This window comes from Caloenas nicobarica, chromosome 2 (assembly GCF_036013445.1).
Source record: "Caloenas nicobarica isolate bCalNic1 chromosome 2, bCalNic1.hap1, whole genome shotgun sequence".
Classification (NCBI taxonomy): domain Eukaryota; kingdom Metazoa; phylum Chordata; class Aves; order Columbiformes; family Columbidae; genus Caloenas; species Caloenas nicobarica.
The window spans coordinates 117,181,976-117,198,900 of NC_088246.1; the positions used below are offsets into that span (position 1 = coordinate 117,181,976).

Here is a 16,925-nt window from a genome sequence, read left to right on the forward strand (position 1 = left end):
AGATACAAGAACCTGCAAGAGACTTCAAAAACCACAGGGACTTGGGAGAACTGAGGGAGTAATTAAAAACACCCAAAAAGGTATTACCAGAAAATAATTTAGCAAGAAGAGCTTCTGGATATGGAAGCAGCCCAAAGACCTGTGTGACCCATTTCAGACTCTTGAAAATAATGCAAGAAAAAGGTCCAAGTTGCTAAAAAAATAAATCTTTGACTAAAACAAACTACCCCATAAGATAACTAGAAGGCAGGTGAACACTGTACCTCTTTCTATAAAAAAGTAGTAGGATCAATTCTAGGAATCATAAATCTATGCGTCTTATTCCCTAAGCTACAAGTAAGTTGATGAAAATAAACTCCAAGGATGATAAAAATAAAGATGAGTTAGTAAAATGTCAATATAGGCAAGTCATATCCTTCTAATCTATTAGAAATTTTCAAATATAAAAATTAAACCACTTAGCCACATATTTATCAAAAACTTTGCAATACAGGCTTTTTGACAAAGCATTTGGAAAAATGTTGTCCAAAGGTACACACTTTCACTGATCAGAAACTGTCTAAAGGGAAGAAAAATAGGCAATAACCTTACATGAAGTTCAAAGAATAAAGGAACATATAGAGGTACCCTGAATACACTTGTTGGTAAATGTTAACGTTTGAAGATGTTGCAACATTAGTTACTGAAAAATGTGGAAGAAATAATAAGCAGAATGGTGCCAGGTAAAATTCAACATGTATAATTATAAAGCAATTACACCGAGCTTTTAACCATTCTTTGTTCAGAAAGCGGAAACTCTTATCGCAAGTAATCCGGGGCGGGGGGGAGGGCGGAAAAGAGAGAGAATTGACTATCACTCAGTTGGGGAGGGGGAATAAAAAAAATTTTTAAATCCCTAAAAACTATTCAAAATACCTGTGTTCACCTTCTGATTACCTGCAGTACTTGATATATCAAAACTGAGGTACAATATCCAAGAAAAAAAATGTCACAGTGTTTGTGATCATGATATATGTTTGGTTTGAAGAAAGCAGTCACAAAAAGATATTGTAAAAGCAGAAGGATTCCAAAGACAAGCAACCAGTGATTAAAGACTTTGAATGTCTTTCACCTGAAACAAGTCAAAAAGGACAGATTTTTTTTTTTCCAATCGAAAGGAAATTAACATAAGAGGATACAAGAGAAATACAATTTAATGTAGATCACCCAATTTATGCTTTAACAACAAAGAAAACCCCAGGAGAATAGTCAATAAATTGAGGAATAACATTAAACATACAAGACACCACATAAATCACATAAACCTGAGGAACTCATCAACACAATACACTACAAAGTTTAAATAAGATTCAGAGATAATTACACATACATATATGCAATCAAAACAGTTATATAGAATGTTTTAAAAGTGCGTTATAAGCCTTCATGTCAGGGTCATAAACCAATCACTACCTGATAGTAATTAAGAAGAAATGTCTCCTGCAGGTATAATTATTCCCCAGTGAAATTCCTCCAGAGAATTTTCTACTAGCCACAGCCAGAAAAAAAACCAAGAAAAAAACCTGTTTTAAAGTGGCAGCTCCCCTATTTCTACCAGAGTTGATCCAGGCTTTTACAGATGATAAATTTCTTTTACATCATCTTTGATTTAAAAAAAAAAAAAAAAAAAAAAAAAAAAAATCACAGAACCACAGAACTACAAAACCTGGGTCATTTAACCTTGCTTGTTCTTTACAGAAGTTAAGGAAATTGACTATCCCCAGCAATATGCACTACGCATGATTAAGACCTTTTAAAATACAAAATGACTACACAGTATTCAAAAGCCAAATATTAAAAGAACAAAGAACCCCCCACTTTGTTAAGGGAAACTTATCCACCATGAACCCTACCCATTCAGTCTAGATTTGAAGGGTGAATTGACATCCAAATGCAGTCAGGTTAACAGAACCCAAGGTAAGGCTATTTCCCTATTTTTGCTGGATGAGTGATAAAAAGAGATGGAAAATAAAATCACTGCTGTTTTTATTCCAATTATGAAGTAGAAAAATACTTCACTCTCAGTAAAAAGTAAATTAAAGCATTAGAAGTAAGATGCTGACATAGTTTCACTTGCTAAACACTGATTTTTTGCTCACTTCCATAAATACACAGATCACAATTTATAGCCACTACATTTAAAATTTATCAGAGCATGAAAAGAAAAATTATAAGCTATTTTGTCCAACTCTGGAAATCTGAACTGGAAAAAGACTGAAACTGACCTGCAATTGTAACCAAAAAATAGACAAGGAAAAAAAAAAGATTTTTAACTGACAACTTTCAGCAAACAAAACCCTACTAATCTCAAAAGTCATTCGAAAGCATACACTTAAAATAACAGCCAAACTGCAGATCACGCTGCCGATACCACAGCACCTGAACCCGTCTCAGAGACCAGGACTGTTGACTGGTAGTGACAGCACTTGCAGAGCACTTGCCGAGGTGTCAGACTGGGAGATAAGATCACGAGGGAATACATTTTTGAGATTTGAAAGAGGTGAGGTTTATTTAATTGGGTTACAACTTTTCTTCTAAAAGGTACAGAGTGTTCTAGTACTGAGAGTATCTTAAATGAAAAAATAAAGAACCGTTATCAGTTCTCAGCAAGGATTTCCACGTGAAAAAACATTTACAATCATGTATAAATATTGAAGTCAATTACAAATGTAATTTGTGCGCTCGCTGTTGGAGCACCAGTTGTGACACTAGCAGTAAAGAATTCTAAATTTAGAATGACAAGCAGCTTCTAAATCTCTGTTTACATCAGTATCTTCAAAAAGCAGAGAAACTGACTTTATATTTGAACAAAATGTTAAAATAGTGCATAATGTAATACTTAGACACTTAATGTTTAAAGAGGAAATGGGAATCTTTAGTTGTTTCAAATTGCATATACCACTGTATAAAAATTTCACTGTGCAAGAATTCTTTAGCATTATTGTTACGAACAGAAAATTTAACCCTGAAGTACCTAATGTCCACATAGCTCTTCTGATACTTAAAAAATAATCACACAGAAAACTTAATATATCTAGAAATTGTTTAAAGCAATGTTAAATAATCTGGTATGAATTCAGATGGTTTCATTTTAAGTGACTAGGAATAAGTTAACTGTGGATATTAACTTGGGGAACACTGAGTTATAGAAACTGGACAACTTCAGAGCTACTCTATAATTCCCCCATAAAACACAGTTCTTATCTGTCCTCAAAAGCAGGAGCTTTCTGCTCCATAGCTGCTTACCTCCTGCCTCTTTGACATTTAAGATGGTTTAACATCTGGTCTGATATTTACAGGTTTTGCTTTCATTTAGTAACTTAAAGAGAAAAATTCCACCTCTATTCCAGATAGAAGGCCTTATGTAAACTCAAAGCAGAAAGAATCCTGCAGAAACCTCGGAGCATTTCACTGTGGAAACAGCAAAACCACACAGGCTAAAGGACTCGGCATCTATGTTCCCAGACGGCCCAGCACAGCTCTCAGCAACTGCCCAGGGTTGAAATAGGTATTTATTGTGAAGATGCTGTACTAGAGAGGCAAATCACACCCTCAGGCATGAAAGAATTACACTTTAGAGCATACTCCTATTCAAATTGGCTGCTATTTTTACTGATTTCTAAATCAGACACAGAAGTTAGTAGGCAATACAAGTAGTTTTTGTATACAGTGCTCTAGCTCCCCATGTGGACACACCTGATTAGCAATACATGCAAAGTAGTTTACAGAAGTTAGTGTGATCCTCTTTTTTAAAGTAGAGTACAGTAGCAGTCTATGAATACTCCTAACATGCTAAAAACTTAAATTCCCATATTCTGATTTTTTTTTAGTTGAACTGCTGGCTTAAAAATCTCCCTCCAGCTGCTGTTTCCCAATACTACACTTCGAGTTGTGCCAACACAGCCATTTATATAGCCCTGTGGTTAATCTGAACTAATCCAGAACGAAAATATCTCCCTTTCCACCTAATTAAAGCAGACTGATTCTCCAGATTTGTTCATCATAAAACGGCTTTAAAACATCACACAGCAGAATGGCAGCTAACAAGAGTACGGCTCTAGTTATGTCAGCACAACCACTACCATCGAAAAGAAATCTTGTCAAACAATAGCCAAACTTCTTTCCAACATTTAAAAGCCACTCTGGACCAAAACAACTAACCTGGAAAAGCAATTTTTATTATAAGACCATGGCACACATGGATAAACTGAGGATTCACAATCTGAAAATTCTTTTAAAAAATGCAACATACACAATTCTCTTTTCCTAAAGCGGGATGACACTGTTAGCCCCAAAAGATGCATATGAACACAAGGACTGGTGTTGTTACGGAGATTAAACAAATAAGTTAGGGAAGAAAAAACCCACAAAACTTAAATCATTGCAAAATTTTGTTGCTTTGCCTTTTAAGTCTTCTAAAAAGCTTTTACTACTGACAATTTTACAATATTTCCTTCCCATAATGAGTAGTTTTTCAGTTTTCTGGTATAAGCAATGAATGCACTCTTTCATGCTCCACCAAAGAAAAAAAATGACTAGCTATTTGTGAAACTAGTTCTCTTTTGGTTAATATCCCATAACCACATTTTTTACATACAATGAACATATAGGCAGAGTGTTCACTGAGAAGCCAGAAGTGAAACAGCATCCAAAGCCTCAAACAAAATGGATAGAAATGATCATGTGCTGGCCTTGGAGCAACCTCTCTGTAAGCACTTGCACAGCTACATCATAACGCACCTCAGAAAAAGTCTTATTTACTATTTTGTTCAAAGTGCTGAGTCTCTGAGATCGCTCACAGTGGGGTACCACTAAATTCTTAGAATAATGTGGTACTACAACTTCAAAATCCAAATGTCTCTCATCTCCCATTTTTCCGTGACAAAGCCCAATCAACTGTGGGCTAGAGACGATTACCAAATGAGGCTTACCCCATTATGTTTCTTGCTCACAAAACACAGAAAATACTTTTTGCTATGCAAAATCAATATAGTAAATAAAAAGGTAGAGTATGAAGAGGTGGAGGAGGAAAAAATTTAAGAAATTCTTCGGGGAGTATGCAGGCACAAAGAGGTTCATTTTTATCAACTGTGGATTTGCACTGGGCTTGATAGTTTCTAATATAATAACAAGACAGGAACATGAAGCTTAATTTCTTTTACCCTTTTCGACCACAGTGGCTCTACTTGCCTCTTGTTTAAAGAGCAGCAAGAAAGTTGCTCTTTTGGTTAAGTTACTCTGACATTAAATTCCACACCAAACAGAAGCATTCAAATTTCTTGTTTTAAAGAACAGTCACTGTTACATGGTCTAGAAATCTTCCTTGGAGTGTACTTGCATAATACAGTAGGTATGACTGCAACATCTTTCCTCCCTTTCTCAAAAAATCTGTTCCCTAATGTTTCTCTTCTAAAAAAATCTTTAGAAATTATAATGATTTTTGAAAAGTGTTTAACAAACATTTAATCAGAGCAATTATTCTTCAAAATCCAAAGCTCCGCTTCTGAATAATAGCTCACTTGCCTCTTGACAGGAAACATTCAACCCTTCTTTTGCTCTGTTCTCTATTTATTGAGTTTACAAATAGTTGAATTTGAATTTGGCCTGGACTTGTGTTCTGAAAGGCTAATGCAGAATAATACAGCATACTGCTTTGTGTATTTGCTTTAAAACTAATTTAAATCAACACACTACCATACAACATACGTCGAATTAATCCAGAAACTTAAAGACTGATGTCAGCTGTGATCACCAAGAAAGCAGATACCACTAACAGATATTCTGCTATAGAACCACAGATATCAGACTTTCCCAAGCATTTGGTACATAACTGGACAATAATTTTATTAATTTAGCATCCCCCTAGTCTTCAGTAACAGGAGTTTTATTTGCATATTTTATTTTAAGCTATTAAAACTGAGCCATATTTGTCTTTTCTGGATGCCACCTTGCTTTTTCAAGGAAAAAAAAAAGTATCAAGATAATTCAACTAATATAAACTTTTCAGACAAATTTTATGTTCAGAATAAAGGCTACTAAAAAAGTAGAGTGCACTGTTCAGTTCTTAAGACTCTGAATTGTTTCTACAAACTAATCACATCACAAGGACATTAAAACCATATATTGAACATTACCCTTTGAAAAGTACTAAAGTGTATTTAGGATCATATGAGATTTTCTACTGATTGAGTAAAACCATTCTTACATTGAAGAGTATTTAGCCACCTAAATACTGCAGCTTTAAAAAACCCCAAACAAACTAACAACAAAAAAAACCCACACAAAACTATCTTTCAATAAGACACTTGAAGAAAAGTTGCATCAGGCACTACTAATGATGTTTAATGGTTCTACTTATTGAGGCAGTTTCTTTGGAAGTAATTAGCATTTCAGTGTTTGATGATGTTAGATGTTTATAAAACGCAATTACAATTTTATACAGGAGTCTTTTGTAACCAAAATGGCATGGACTTTGCCCTAATCTGTGTGACAAGTTTGGGAATAACCGAGATTATAAGATTTCTCAAGTTCTACAAAAAGCATTTGTTTTGAGAGAAGTATCTCAAGCAAGAAAAAAAATTATTAATAAGTTTATTAATAAACTTTCCAATATTATGAAATTAAGAAAAACAATTTGATGCAATGTGCACATTTTTCTACAACTCACACAATGAGTTTTCTTGGAAGTCACTTCACACAGAGTTTAGCTTACTACTGGAAGAAACTGGCACTTTCAATATAAAAGAAATCTGGCCCATTACAGAAGTGAGTAATAATCATAAGGATTTATTTTCATCACCTTGAAACACAACATCGAGATCAAGTGCTCTGCATGCTCACAGAAGGCAAGTAACATTACGTAAGAAAAAACTCTGGAAAAAACAAAACCAAAACTTTTTCTGCATTTAAAAACCAAAATGTAAAGTTCCCAATCAAGTAATTCCTGCAGACCTCAATATCTGTCTGTTATAAAACTAATGCCAAAATGAAAAGGCTTGACTGCAGGACAAAAATTCCTCTCTATTTTTCCCAGTGACGGTCATGAGTTGTTTTGTTATAAATATTTGGCAAAATGAATACATATGGGGGAGGGAAAATGTCCAAATCAAAAAGTCTCTTTTCATTCAATAGTTTGCAATGACTTTTTAATCCACTAAGACACTCTCAAGAAAACAAAAAAAAGTCAAGGAGGATAAGACACCTGTTCTGCTGTTTGAGATTTGATGTGTTTAGGAACACACACAATGCTTCACCGCTATTTTTGGGCAGTTCTTTTGGAAGTCCCAGTAATCAACTTTAATCGCATCTTTTCTCTCTACAGTTCAAGGAGATGAATACTTTGCTGTTGCCTCCCTCGAAAGTAGCACCAGTGGAAATCAAAAGAATGCAACAGTGTTGTGTTGCCAACTATACAAGCTCTTTTTGGGAAACTAGCTTATCCTATATGGTGGTGGTAAACAGACTTTCCACTACTGTCCAAGAAAGAGAATACCTACCGTAACTTGGAAACAGACAGCAAAAAGTTGCATCAGCTTTACATGCTGACCTCGCAACAACTCTCGTCCAGCCGGGAAGACAAAACAGCCCTGTGTTTAGTAATGCTGCTGTTCATGTGGTTGAGAAAAGACTTGTTGACTCAGGGAGATTAACCTCACACTTCTGTCTTCTGATGTGAAAGCAAGCCTCTAACCTCTGAAGTCATAATTTAATACTTGATATTTACCATGCATACAAAAACAACAGGAGCTTTGTTATGGAGCTTTGTTATGACACTGGAGTTTCAAAGTCTTTCTAGTTCTCCTCACCCACAGCCTACAATGCTTGCTTCACCTGTTTCACTTCTTCCTCAGTTCCAGGCCCTTTATAGAAGCATTTCTCTGCACGCCACAGTTGATTCACTATACTTGTGTCCAGTATAAGATTTATATTGCTCTTTGTAGGGAATACCACACTTTCAGAACAAATATACAGTCATTTGATTAGAATAGTGCATTCTAAAAAGATGCGGACAGAGGCTGACTTATTTTATATTAAAATCCAACATTTATGTCCAATACAAAAGATCAGGAGCCAGTATCTATGTTGAGTAATCCTAACAGAAAACATGAGGGAGAATACGCTACAAGCATTTTTCCCAGCAATATGAAGCACTGAGTCCAAGGACTACTGTGAGAGGATGCAATAAAGTTATCAGGTCCAAGTCATTTTAGCTTTTATTAAAAACTTAACGAACCTGATCATTTAGCTCTTTTGTTCAGTTTGAACGCTATCTTAACAGCAGTATTCTCTTTTCAACTTCATTTTATCACAGAAAACATTTTATAAAAACTAACGGTTAAGTTCTGAAATGTAAGAGTGTATTTACCCAATAAAACAAAAACAAGATAAAATTTAAACAAAAAATAAAGTATAGTTTACTAGGAGAACAGTCTTCCAGATGTGAATAGATCAGATACAATCAAACTCCAGAAGATATTCAGATTCAAGCCCTCCTAAGTTATGGGGGAAACTACTACAATTGTAATATCATAAAGTTGATGTATTTTACTATTAAAAATAGTAGATGTTCACACACATAGTATCTTACTCCATATTTAACTGTTGCCACCCACAACTCTTGAATTTAGCAAGACTGTTCAACAGCTGACACAGAAGCATAGTGAACAGAAACATAATACTTCCAAGTCAACGTGAGCCTCATCAGTTCTTAAACAGAAAGCCAATAAAGGTAAAGAGTCTGCAGTACTTTATCTTGCACTAAGGGAACAGACAGTAGCTCACGTTTCCAGATTCTTCTGGCTAAAATTTTCTAGGAAGAAACTTAAAAGAATATTTTTCTAAAAGCCCCATCAAAACGTCATTTTACCTGATCACATTACTACATTTTCACAGAATCACAGAATGTTAGGGATTGGAAGGGACCTCAAAAGATCATCTAGTCCAATCCCCCTGCCAGAGCAGGAACACCTAGGTGAGGTTACACAGGAAGGTGTCCAGGCAGGTTTTGAATGTCTCCAGAGAGGGAGACTCCACAACCTCCCTGGGCAGCCTGTTCCAGTGTTCTCTCACCCTCACTGCAGAGAAGTTTCTTCTCATATTTAAGTGGAATGTCCTGTGTTCCAGTTTGCACCCATTGCCCCTTGTCCTATCATTGGTTGTCACCGAGAAGAGCTTGGCTCCATCCTCATGACACTCACTCTTTACATATTTATAAATATTACTGATGTCGCTCCTCAGTCTCCTCCAAGCTAAAGAGACCCAGCTCCCTCAGCCTTTCCTCATAAGGCAGATGCTCCACTCCCTTCATCATCTTCATGGCTCTGTGCTGGACTCTCTTCAGCAGTTCCCTGTCCTTCTTGAACTGAGGGGCCCAGAACTAGACACAATATTCCAGATGCGGTCAAATTTTAGGAAAATCTTCAAAGATTTGACTACATAGGTCAGAGTACCTACACTTAAGTAAGACTGATCATCTAAATTTCATTTCGTATTTTAGTTTGAAAGAAAAACTAAGCAGCTACCTTATTATTCTGCGGCCCAACTGTCCAAAGGGGACTCCTCCCCCGACTCACAAACAAAAACCACAATTCTATTTTCTCACTACTATGGAATATTCCTTACATTCAATATCAGAAAGGCACTTCAATCCTGATCCACAGAAGTCTTTTCCATCCCTATCTTAATTTTCTTTGAAGAACAGAATGTCATCACATTCGAGTTTACGAACAAGGCTGTTCACCAGGGACCAGGATAAGGTCAAATTCATTTCCAGCTGTCATCAGAACCAGGATATGAATTAAGCTTCCAAAAACATATTAGTTGAGTAATACACACAGCCCTCTCAAAGGTTTCTTTCCTTCCCCCTCAGCTACAAGCATGGATTTATAAAAAGAGAAGCCTCCACAGGCACAACAGGTTGGACATAATGAAGCACTGCTTCTATGGTCCTCTAGGTACCAACTTGAAAGGATGCTTTGCTAGTAGCAATGATTGGAGAACACTTCTCTCGAGACCAAAGAAGAAGTAATTCAATTTCAGTTGGTGAAAACTAGTATCTAGGAATGGCTGTCTTATAGACATTCTTTTTAGCTTCATATTACAGAAATGAATCAAGACTATATTAATTCAAGAAAAGTCTTATTACCAAAAACCAAAGAATTTCCTTGTGTTACTCACAATGAACTCCCCAAGCTTTCCAATTAACACAAGAAGCAGACAGATAGCAAGCTATTTTGACGTTTGTTGTATCTTTCCTTACTGTTCCATAAGCAACAGAAAGGGGGAAAAATTGGAGGTATCTTATTAAAATAAAGAGTTCAGGAATAGAGATTCAGAAAATTCCAGATTTAAAAAAAAAAAGTATTATTCAATAAATGCTTCATTTATAAAAAGTAATGCAGTGTTTCAAGTTAAGCCTTGTGCAACCTTATTTCTTGCATGTTATCATTATCCACCTTAAAAAAAACTTGCTTTCCAATACAGGAGAGAGGCAAAGAATAAGAGGCTCACCTAGACTACAGAAAAGCAGACTGATTTATCCAACCTTATTCCATTGAGACAAAAGAATCCATGATCTTCCAGAGGAGAAAAAAAAAGAAAAAAAGACCTGCCTCCCTAACCTGAGAGGAAAAACATGGTACTGTTGTAGGAGCAAAGAACCACAGCACTGAAGTTGTTAGTTGAGGAAAAAAAACTAAGACTATCTATGAGACAGGTCAGATACCTGCGCACTGTGCAATTAATCTAGAATATCAGTCTTCAGTTAAGCAAGTCAGATTTTGAGCAAGACCTAAGCAGTGAGATTACTAGACTCCCAATACAGGATGAAGAGACACTGCACCTTGTGCTCACTGTACAGTAAAATCAGAGGCTAAAAGTATGGTCATTGCCTCAAACACTTCTGTTTGGTTTGGTTTTGGTTTGGTTTTTTCCCTTCAGGAACACAAATGAAATCTATTGTCTACTTTTACACTATTTTGTACTTACTGCTGGTAGTAGAGACTGCATGTTCTGGTTGGAGTCAGCTATAGTGGCTAGGTAAACCAAGTTTGTATGCAGCATCTGCTGGTATCTATCAAAATGAACAAAAGCAAAACAGATCTTAAGTTGTGAATACAATAACATAAGAATTTATTTTAATTCTACACAAATAAAGTTACCTATGTGAAACAAGATCCATGAGACTTACAAGAGTACCATTATTAGGAATCCTAAGTCTTTTCCCTCACACTTACCTATTACTCAACCCTTCCCAATGTCTCCATCAAATCTGTGCCTGTATCTTCTCTATAACTTTCATCTTGCTATGAAAACTTAATGCTGGGCAATACTGTTTTCACCTATTTCACTTCCTGCCCCAAACTAAGTCACCAGGAAACATACACTGTGTGTGTGGGGGGACACTATTTGGTGTAATTTTCATCATAAACACTATGGAAATAAAGTTCCTTTTATTATGTCCCCAGATGCAAGATGTCATAGATTTATGTGAATCACAATCAAGATCAATACAAACATTTCATCAGGATCCTGAGCTTTGGAAGCTTGCTATAGAATCATTTTTCTGCTAAAGAACCACATTCCAAGGTCTCAACAAGTAGTCCACAGTCACAAGAATAACCTTCAAAGCAGGAACAGATTATGAATACGTAACAACAGGCTTGCATACAGCTTAACAGAGCAACTGTGCTACAATAAAAGCATTCTCTTAAAGTAAAAATACCTATCATTTATGACCCCACTCCTATCCCCGGACTAGCAGTTCTCTTAGTAAGGGCTCAAGAGCCAGACTGTGATGCCCCATCTGTCACGTAACTGAATATTTGTGCGATTACAAGGGTACCATGATCATTCCATGCCAGAAAACAGTAATGAGAAAATAATATTCCTTCATAATTCACTCCTTCCACAGTTGTCTCAGATCACTCTCCACAGACCCCACTAGACAGTGAGTCCACCTGGAATATTCTGGCAAGCCAAACTTTCAAGACAAGCTTGTTTGTCCTGGGCAAGTGGTAAATATGCAGTTTTTAAACATGCCGTCAGGAAGGTCCATTCCTGCATGATTTTGAAGGGTTTGTGAAGAAAACTACCTTTCCTGAGGTGTAATTATGATGCAGAGAAAAAAGGTCTTGGTTATACAGTCCTCATTTTTATGAGTGTCACCATCATGACACCAACTTGCAGCAGTCAAGTTGCAACAATTCAGTGATAGAAGTGATAGTCATATGGCAAATACAAACATAAAATTTAAGTTTACTATCTGCAGCAATACTTTTGTATTCTCTGCAGCACACTTCTCATACAAAGCGAGCCAAACAAATCAAGAACAGTCCTCTAGATGGAAATTCACCCAGTCCACAGTAGATTTGGATTAATGTCTTACTGTGAGCATTCAGACGTCTTTCCTTTGTTCTGATAGTCCATTATACACTGAATAAGATGGTTATTTTCATCCAACATCTGAAATGATAAAGAAGAAGTCTTGAGTAAGTTTCATGTTCTTTACAGAAAGAAACTTAAGATAAATTTGAGTCTTGTTCCTCTTCTTGAAGCTTTTAAAAGCAAATAAAAAAGAAAAGTAGTATTCCAGAAAGTTCGACATAAACCAATTGTTTATAGAACGCAATTTCGCTCCCATCTCCACCCCTCCCTCCATTAGTTTTACAGTCTTCAGTGTAAGGGTTTGAAGACACCATTATAGTTACATTTGTGAAGCTTTCTATTCAAATACCTATCCTTTTTCTACATCAAGTTCTTATGAAGCTTTCAAAGTTTTGCATTTCTTCGTTTGATCTCTACAAATAAATTTACTTAAAAATTTATGTCCCAAATTTCCTTTTACCTTCTGAAGCCCACAAACGTTCAAAAATTTAATAACAAAAGGCATTGAAATTGTTATTGATAGAAAATGAGCTTACCAGACAGGTTTGTTTCAAGGAAATGCATTGGAAAGCTAGGCCATATTTACATTAAGAATCTCTAATTAAACTGCACTTTATAAATATTCTGTATAATGGGCACATGAGATCTACTACACTTCAAAGGTGTCCAGGAATATGAAGATAAGTGAATTACTTAGGTGGGGGGGAAAGTAGTCTCAGCTTTTTACAAAGACCTGATGAATTCAAGGTGTTCCAAGCTCCATAAACAGAAAAAAAAATAAAGTCTGGTTTCCTAGAGCTGCATATCTGCACATTCACATCTTTATAATCACTCTCCTGCACTCTGATCAGTCAAGAGTCATCAGAACCATGGCTAATCTGAGCTACCAGCCAAGTTATCCAAGTCAACTGAACTAAACAGAAAATTTACTGTCAAATGGAAAATTTTGCATCAGTTTCTCCCTTTGCTTCCTCTCAGTGGAAAGCTGTTCAGATTCCTTTATCCAGTTGCTGAATTTAACAAAAAATAATAGGATCTTAACCATCTCCATTATTCTTTCCTTCTTCCAAACATAGTTGAGACTAGACAAAAGGCTCACGCGTCTACAAGGAGAGCAAACGCTCTCATTACATCATCTTTATTTCCCTAGGAATCCAACCTAAACAAGTTATATAGAAAAAAAAAAAGGAAAGAAAGAAGTACTGACACTTTTTCCCCCCCTTTTGATTAATCCACCTCTACTATGAAAAGAGTATGGAGTCAGAAACCTCATGCAGTCCACTCAGGACTTCTAGCCATGTAAGACTGGACCAACCAGATGAGTCTGCCTTAAGCCAAACCAGTAACTCACCAGAACTGACTAGAACAATCACTGAGCAATTATTTTGCCTGAAACTGCTGGATCAGGAAACACTATCATTAAGCACTAAATACAGACAGAACTGCAGTATTTTGAGTTACTGTCTCAGCCTCAGAAACTAGGCAGAACTGTAGCTGCACATACTGAAGAGGATCACAAACACACTGCTACACAGACACATTTCACATCTATTAACATCAAGTATTACAGGAAATACAGTGGGCATTTTCACCAGGGGAAAAAAAAAAAAAAAAGGAAAAAGGAGCTAATACCTTTGATACCAAAGTTTAACAAAGCACTTGCAAAGGAAGCTTTGAATCAAGGCTCTCCCCAGAATGTCTCCCACCTTCCAGAGGAAGGCAGCAGATATTTAAAGCTTAGCAGACAGGTAGACCTTCCAACTGCCAGTTAGAAGGTTGCATTCTTCACTGTCCCCTCATAATCTGGACCTTTTGGGGCTGAGGGGAAGGTGGGAAAGGAATAGGAGAGCAAGCAAGAAGGAATACAATTGTGTCTGAGACAGGGCTGCAGGCACTGTTTTATTCAGTTTTGATTGAGGAGTTGCTGGTAGAAAATTGAAACAGTTCTTTCAAAGAGTTATAAACACCTACTGTCAAAAAAGAATTTAGTTTCCAAATGGATGAAGACACCTCCAGGGCTTCTGACAGTTTACGTACATTACAAAGATTCTTCAGCTTTAACTACACCAGGGTTTTGCCAGCACACCATCATCAAATTACTGGTTTGACTACAGCACAAGAAAAACTTAATTGTCTGCATGCACCCCAGCGACCTGAAGTCTCTACTGACTACCACCTTTAAGCAGCCTTCCACCCAGTGGGTATGGATTTTTCACATACGTCTGCCAAGCACAGACTTCTGCTTCTTAACTGTGGAGACCTCCATTATAACTCTGAGGTCTCCTCTGAGGTCCTGATTGCTACAAAACATCTACCTTGCTGACACTCTCGTTTTCTACTAAATCCTAGGTTAGCTAGATCTGCCTGAAAAGCACCTACACAAGGAGCTCGTAGTGCTCCGGAATCAATTCAATTCATGGCTATTTACACCGGTAACAGTGCAAATTTTCGGTTAAGTTTCTAAATACCACCTAACCACCAGTGAACTCGACCGTGCTCCTTTGCTCCTGCCGATGCAAAACACCACGGGTTGTAACAAATCCTATACACACTTTTCTTTGATTGCTTTAGCGAATTAACTTGCTCCCTCCCACATAAGCTTAAATGGAGTCGTTCGGAGTCGCTGTCATTGGCTCCGATCATCATGTTCTTCGTTAATAACACTTAAAAGTTTAGGGGCAGCCTCACTGCTGCGCGGACCAAGCTCGGGAGCTGCGGTCGCCGCTCAGCCCGCGGAGGCAGAGCCCGAAGTTCGGCAGCCTTTAGGAACAACCCAACTAAGTCCGACTTACAGACACCCCTCACAGGAAGGAGTTACTCGACTCCGCCGTTTCCCCACCGTGCCCGGCCGAGTCCCCACGGGTTAATTCCCGCCCGCGGCCCCGGGAGCGCTCGGAGCAGCCGGGAAGGCCCCAGGGCCACCGGCCGCTCCCCCAACCCCCGCGCCCCGCCCCGCCGCAGCCCGCCCGCGCGGCGCCTCCTCCCGGCGCCGGGACCCCCGAACAAGTGCCCAAGTGCAGAGAGGCAGCGGCTGGCCGGGCCGTGCCCCGAGCGGAGCAGGCACGGCCTGGCCGCCCCCCCCGCCGCCGGGGCCTTGGTGCTCCGGGGCGCCGCCGCCGCCCCCTTCCCCGCGCGGCCCGGCGGCAGGAAGCAGCTGCAGCCCCCAGGCCCGGCCCGGCCCGGCTCCTTCTCTCGCACTCACCTTCTGGATGGCGGCCGGCGTGATCTCGCCCTTCCCCCGCTGCCTCGGGGCCGCGAACGCCACCGACATGTCGGGCCGCACAGGAGGGTCCGCCCCCGCCGCCCGCCCGCTCACGCGCCCCGCGGAACCAGCAGCGGCGGGAGGCGGCAGCGATCCGGGAAGAACGCTGTGCGCGGGGGCGGGGGCGGCTGCCCAGCGGGACGGCCCATCCCAGTCCCGCCGGGGAAGGGTTAAGGAGGACCGGCTGCTCCTCCCCCTTTCCCGCTGCGAGGGGGAGCCCCGATGAGGCCGTCGCCGCCTGGCAGATCTCGGCCAAAACAGTGGGACCGAGAGTCGGCGCTGCGTCCTTTGAACATGACCTCCGCTTGTGACGCGATCTTCTTGGCTACCCCTTTCCCTCCGCGGCGTTGGTACGTTCCTGCCCAGCGCGCCTCAGCGCCGGACAGGCACCGAAGTGGTACGGCCGGCGGGGGGGGTAGGAGCGTTGTGCTGCGCATGTTACAAGGGACGCGTTCCGGCTGTGCCGAGCGGGGCGCTCTCCTCCCCCCTCTACCCGCCGCGACAGTTGGTTGCACCCGGGCAGCCCGCTCTGGCGGGGCGGGCTGGAGGCACCTCAGGGACGCGCCGAGGCGGCGGCGGGCGGTGTGCGCTCCCCGGGAGAGGCCGCGGCGGTTTCAGCGGTCGGTACCCCCGGGCCCGCCCGTGATGAGGGGAGTTGGCAGGCGTGGGCCCGGCGCTCACTGCCGGAGAGGTGCCGCTGCCGCCGTGACACTGTGGCCGTTTGCGGAGCCGTTCCTTCGGCAGCGGCCAGCGTTGGCAGGTGGGGGGCGAGACAAACCGTGAGGAAAAAGTTAGGAGGGGCGGCTGGTGCTGTGCGACCCCCGGCACGTTGGTGTGGGGCGGCTTTCCCTACCGACCTGGGCGGCTGTGGCTTCCCCATCGTGAGAGTGAAACCGGAGGAAAGAGAAGCATTTACTGCCGCGATTTTAAATAAATGATAGACGTTGAAAGTGCTAATGCTTGATGTTTTTTCGGTGCAGCCGCTGGAGGGAATCTCGGTCTCACCACGGATCCTCGTGTACAACTTTGAGCAGTGTAAGACTATTCTTTACAAGGATGGGAGTTTCACAGGGTAATGGTACAGTGAAGTTGAAAATCCCCAACTAAAGCATTTTAAATATGCTTTTTCCCGGGTATATCCCCTGCTTAGCCCATGTGCTTTTCAGTGCCACATGCCATGCTGTGAGTCCTGTCTCCTTCCCAGGTTCTGACCTTACGTAAACTGATTTCTGCTCTTGTG

The 16,925-nt window shown here is 40.0% G+C and overlaps 1 protein-coding gene across 3 annotated transcripts in view; it reads right to left on the bottom strand.

The window, feature by feature from the left end:
- Window positions 1-15,903, bottom strand: part of SS18 (SS18 subunit of BAF chromatin remodeling complex) — a 53,904-nt gene extending 38,001 nt beyond the window's left edge. The window contains exons 1-3 of one of the 3 annotated variants that reach the window (XM_065629104.1): window positions 15,626-15,779; window positions 12,425-12,501; window positions 11,026-11,110 (exon numbers count right to left, since the gene is read on the bottom strand). In XM_065629104.1, the coding sequence (XP_065485176.1) occupies window positions 11,026-11,110; window positions 12,425-12,501; window positions 15,626-15,694 (231 nt within the window). In that variant the 5' untranslated portion in view covers window positions 15,695-15,779. Of the gene's footprint in view, window positions 1-11,025; window positions 11,111-12,424; window positions 12,502-15,625 lie in introns of all 3 variants that reach the window. The other 2 variants (XM_065629106.1, XM_065629107.1) reach the window with 2 other exon arrangements.
- Between the last annotated feature and the right edge of the window lie 1,022 nt (window positions 15,904-16,925).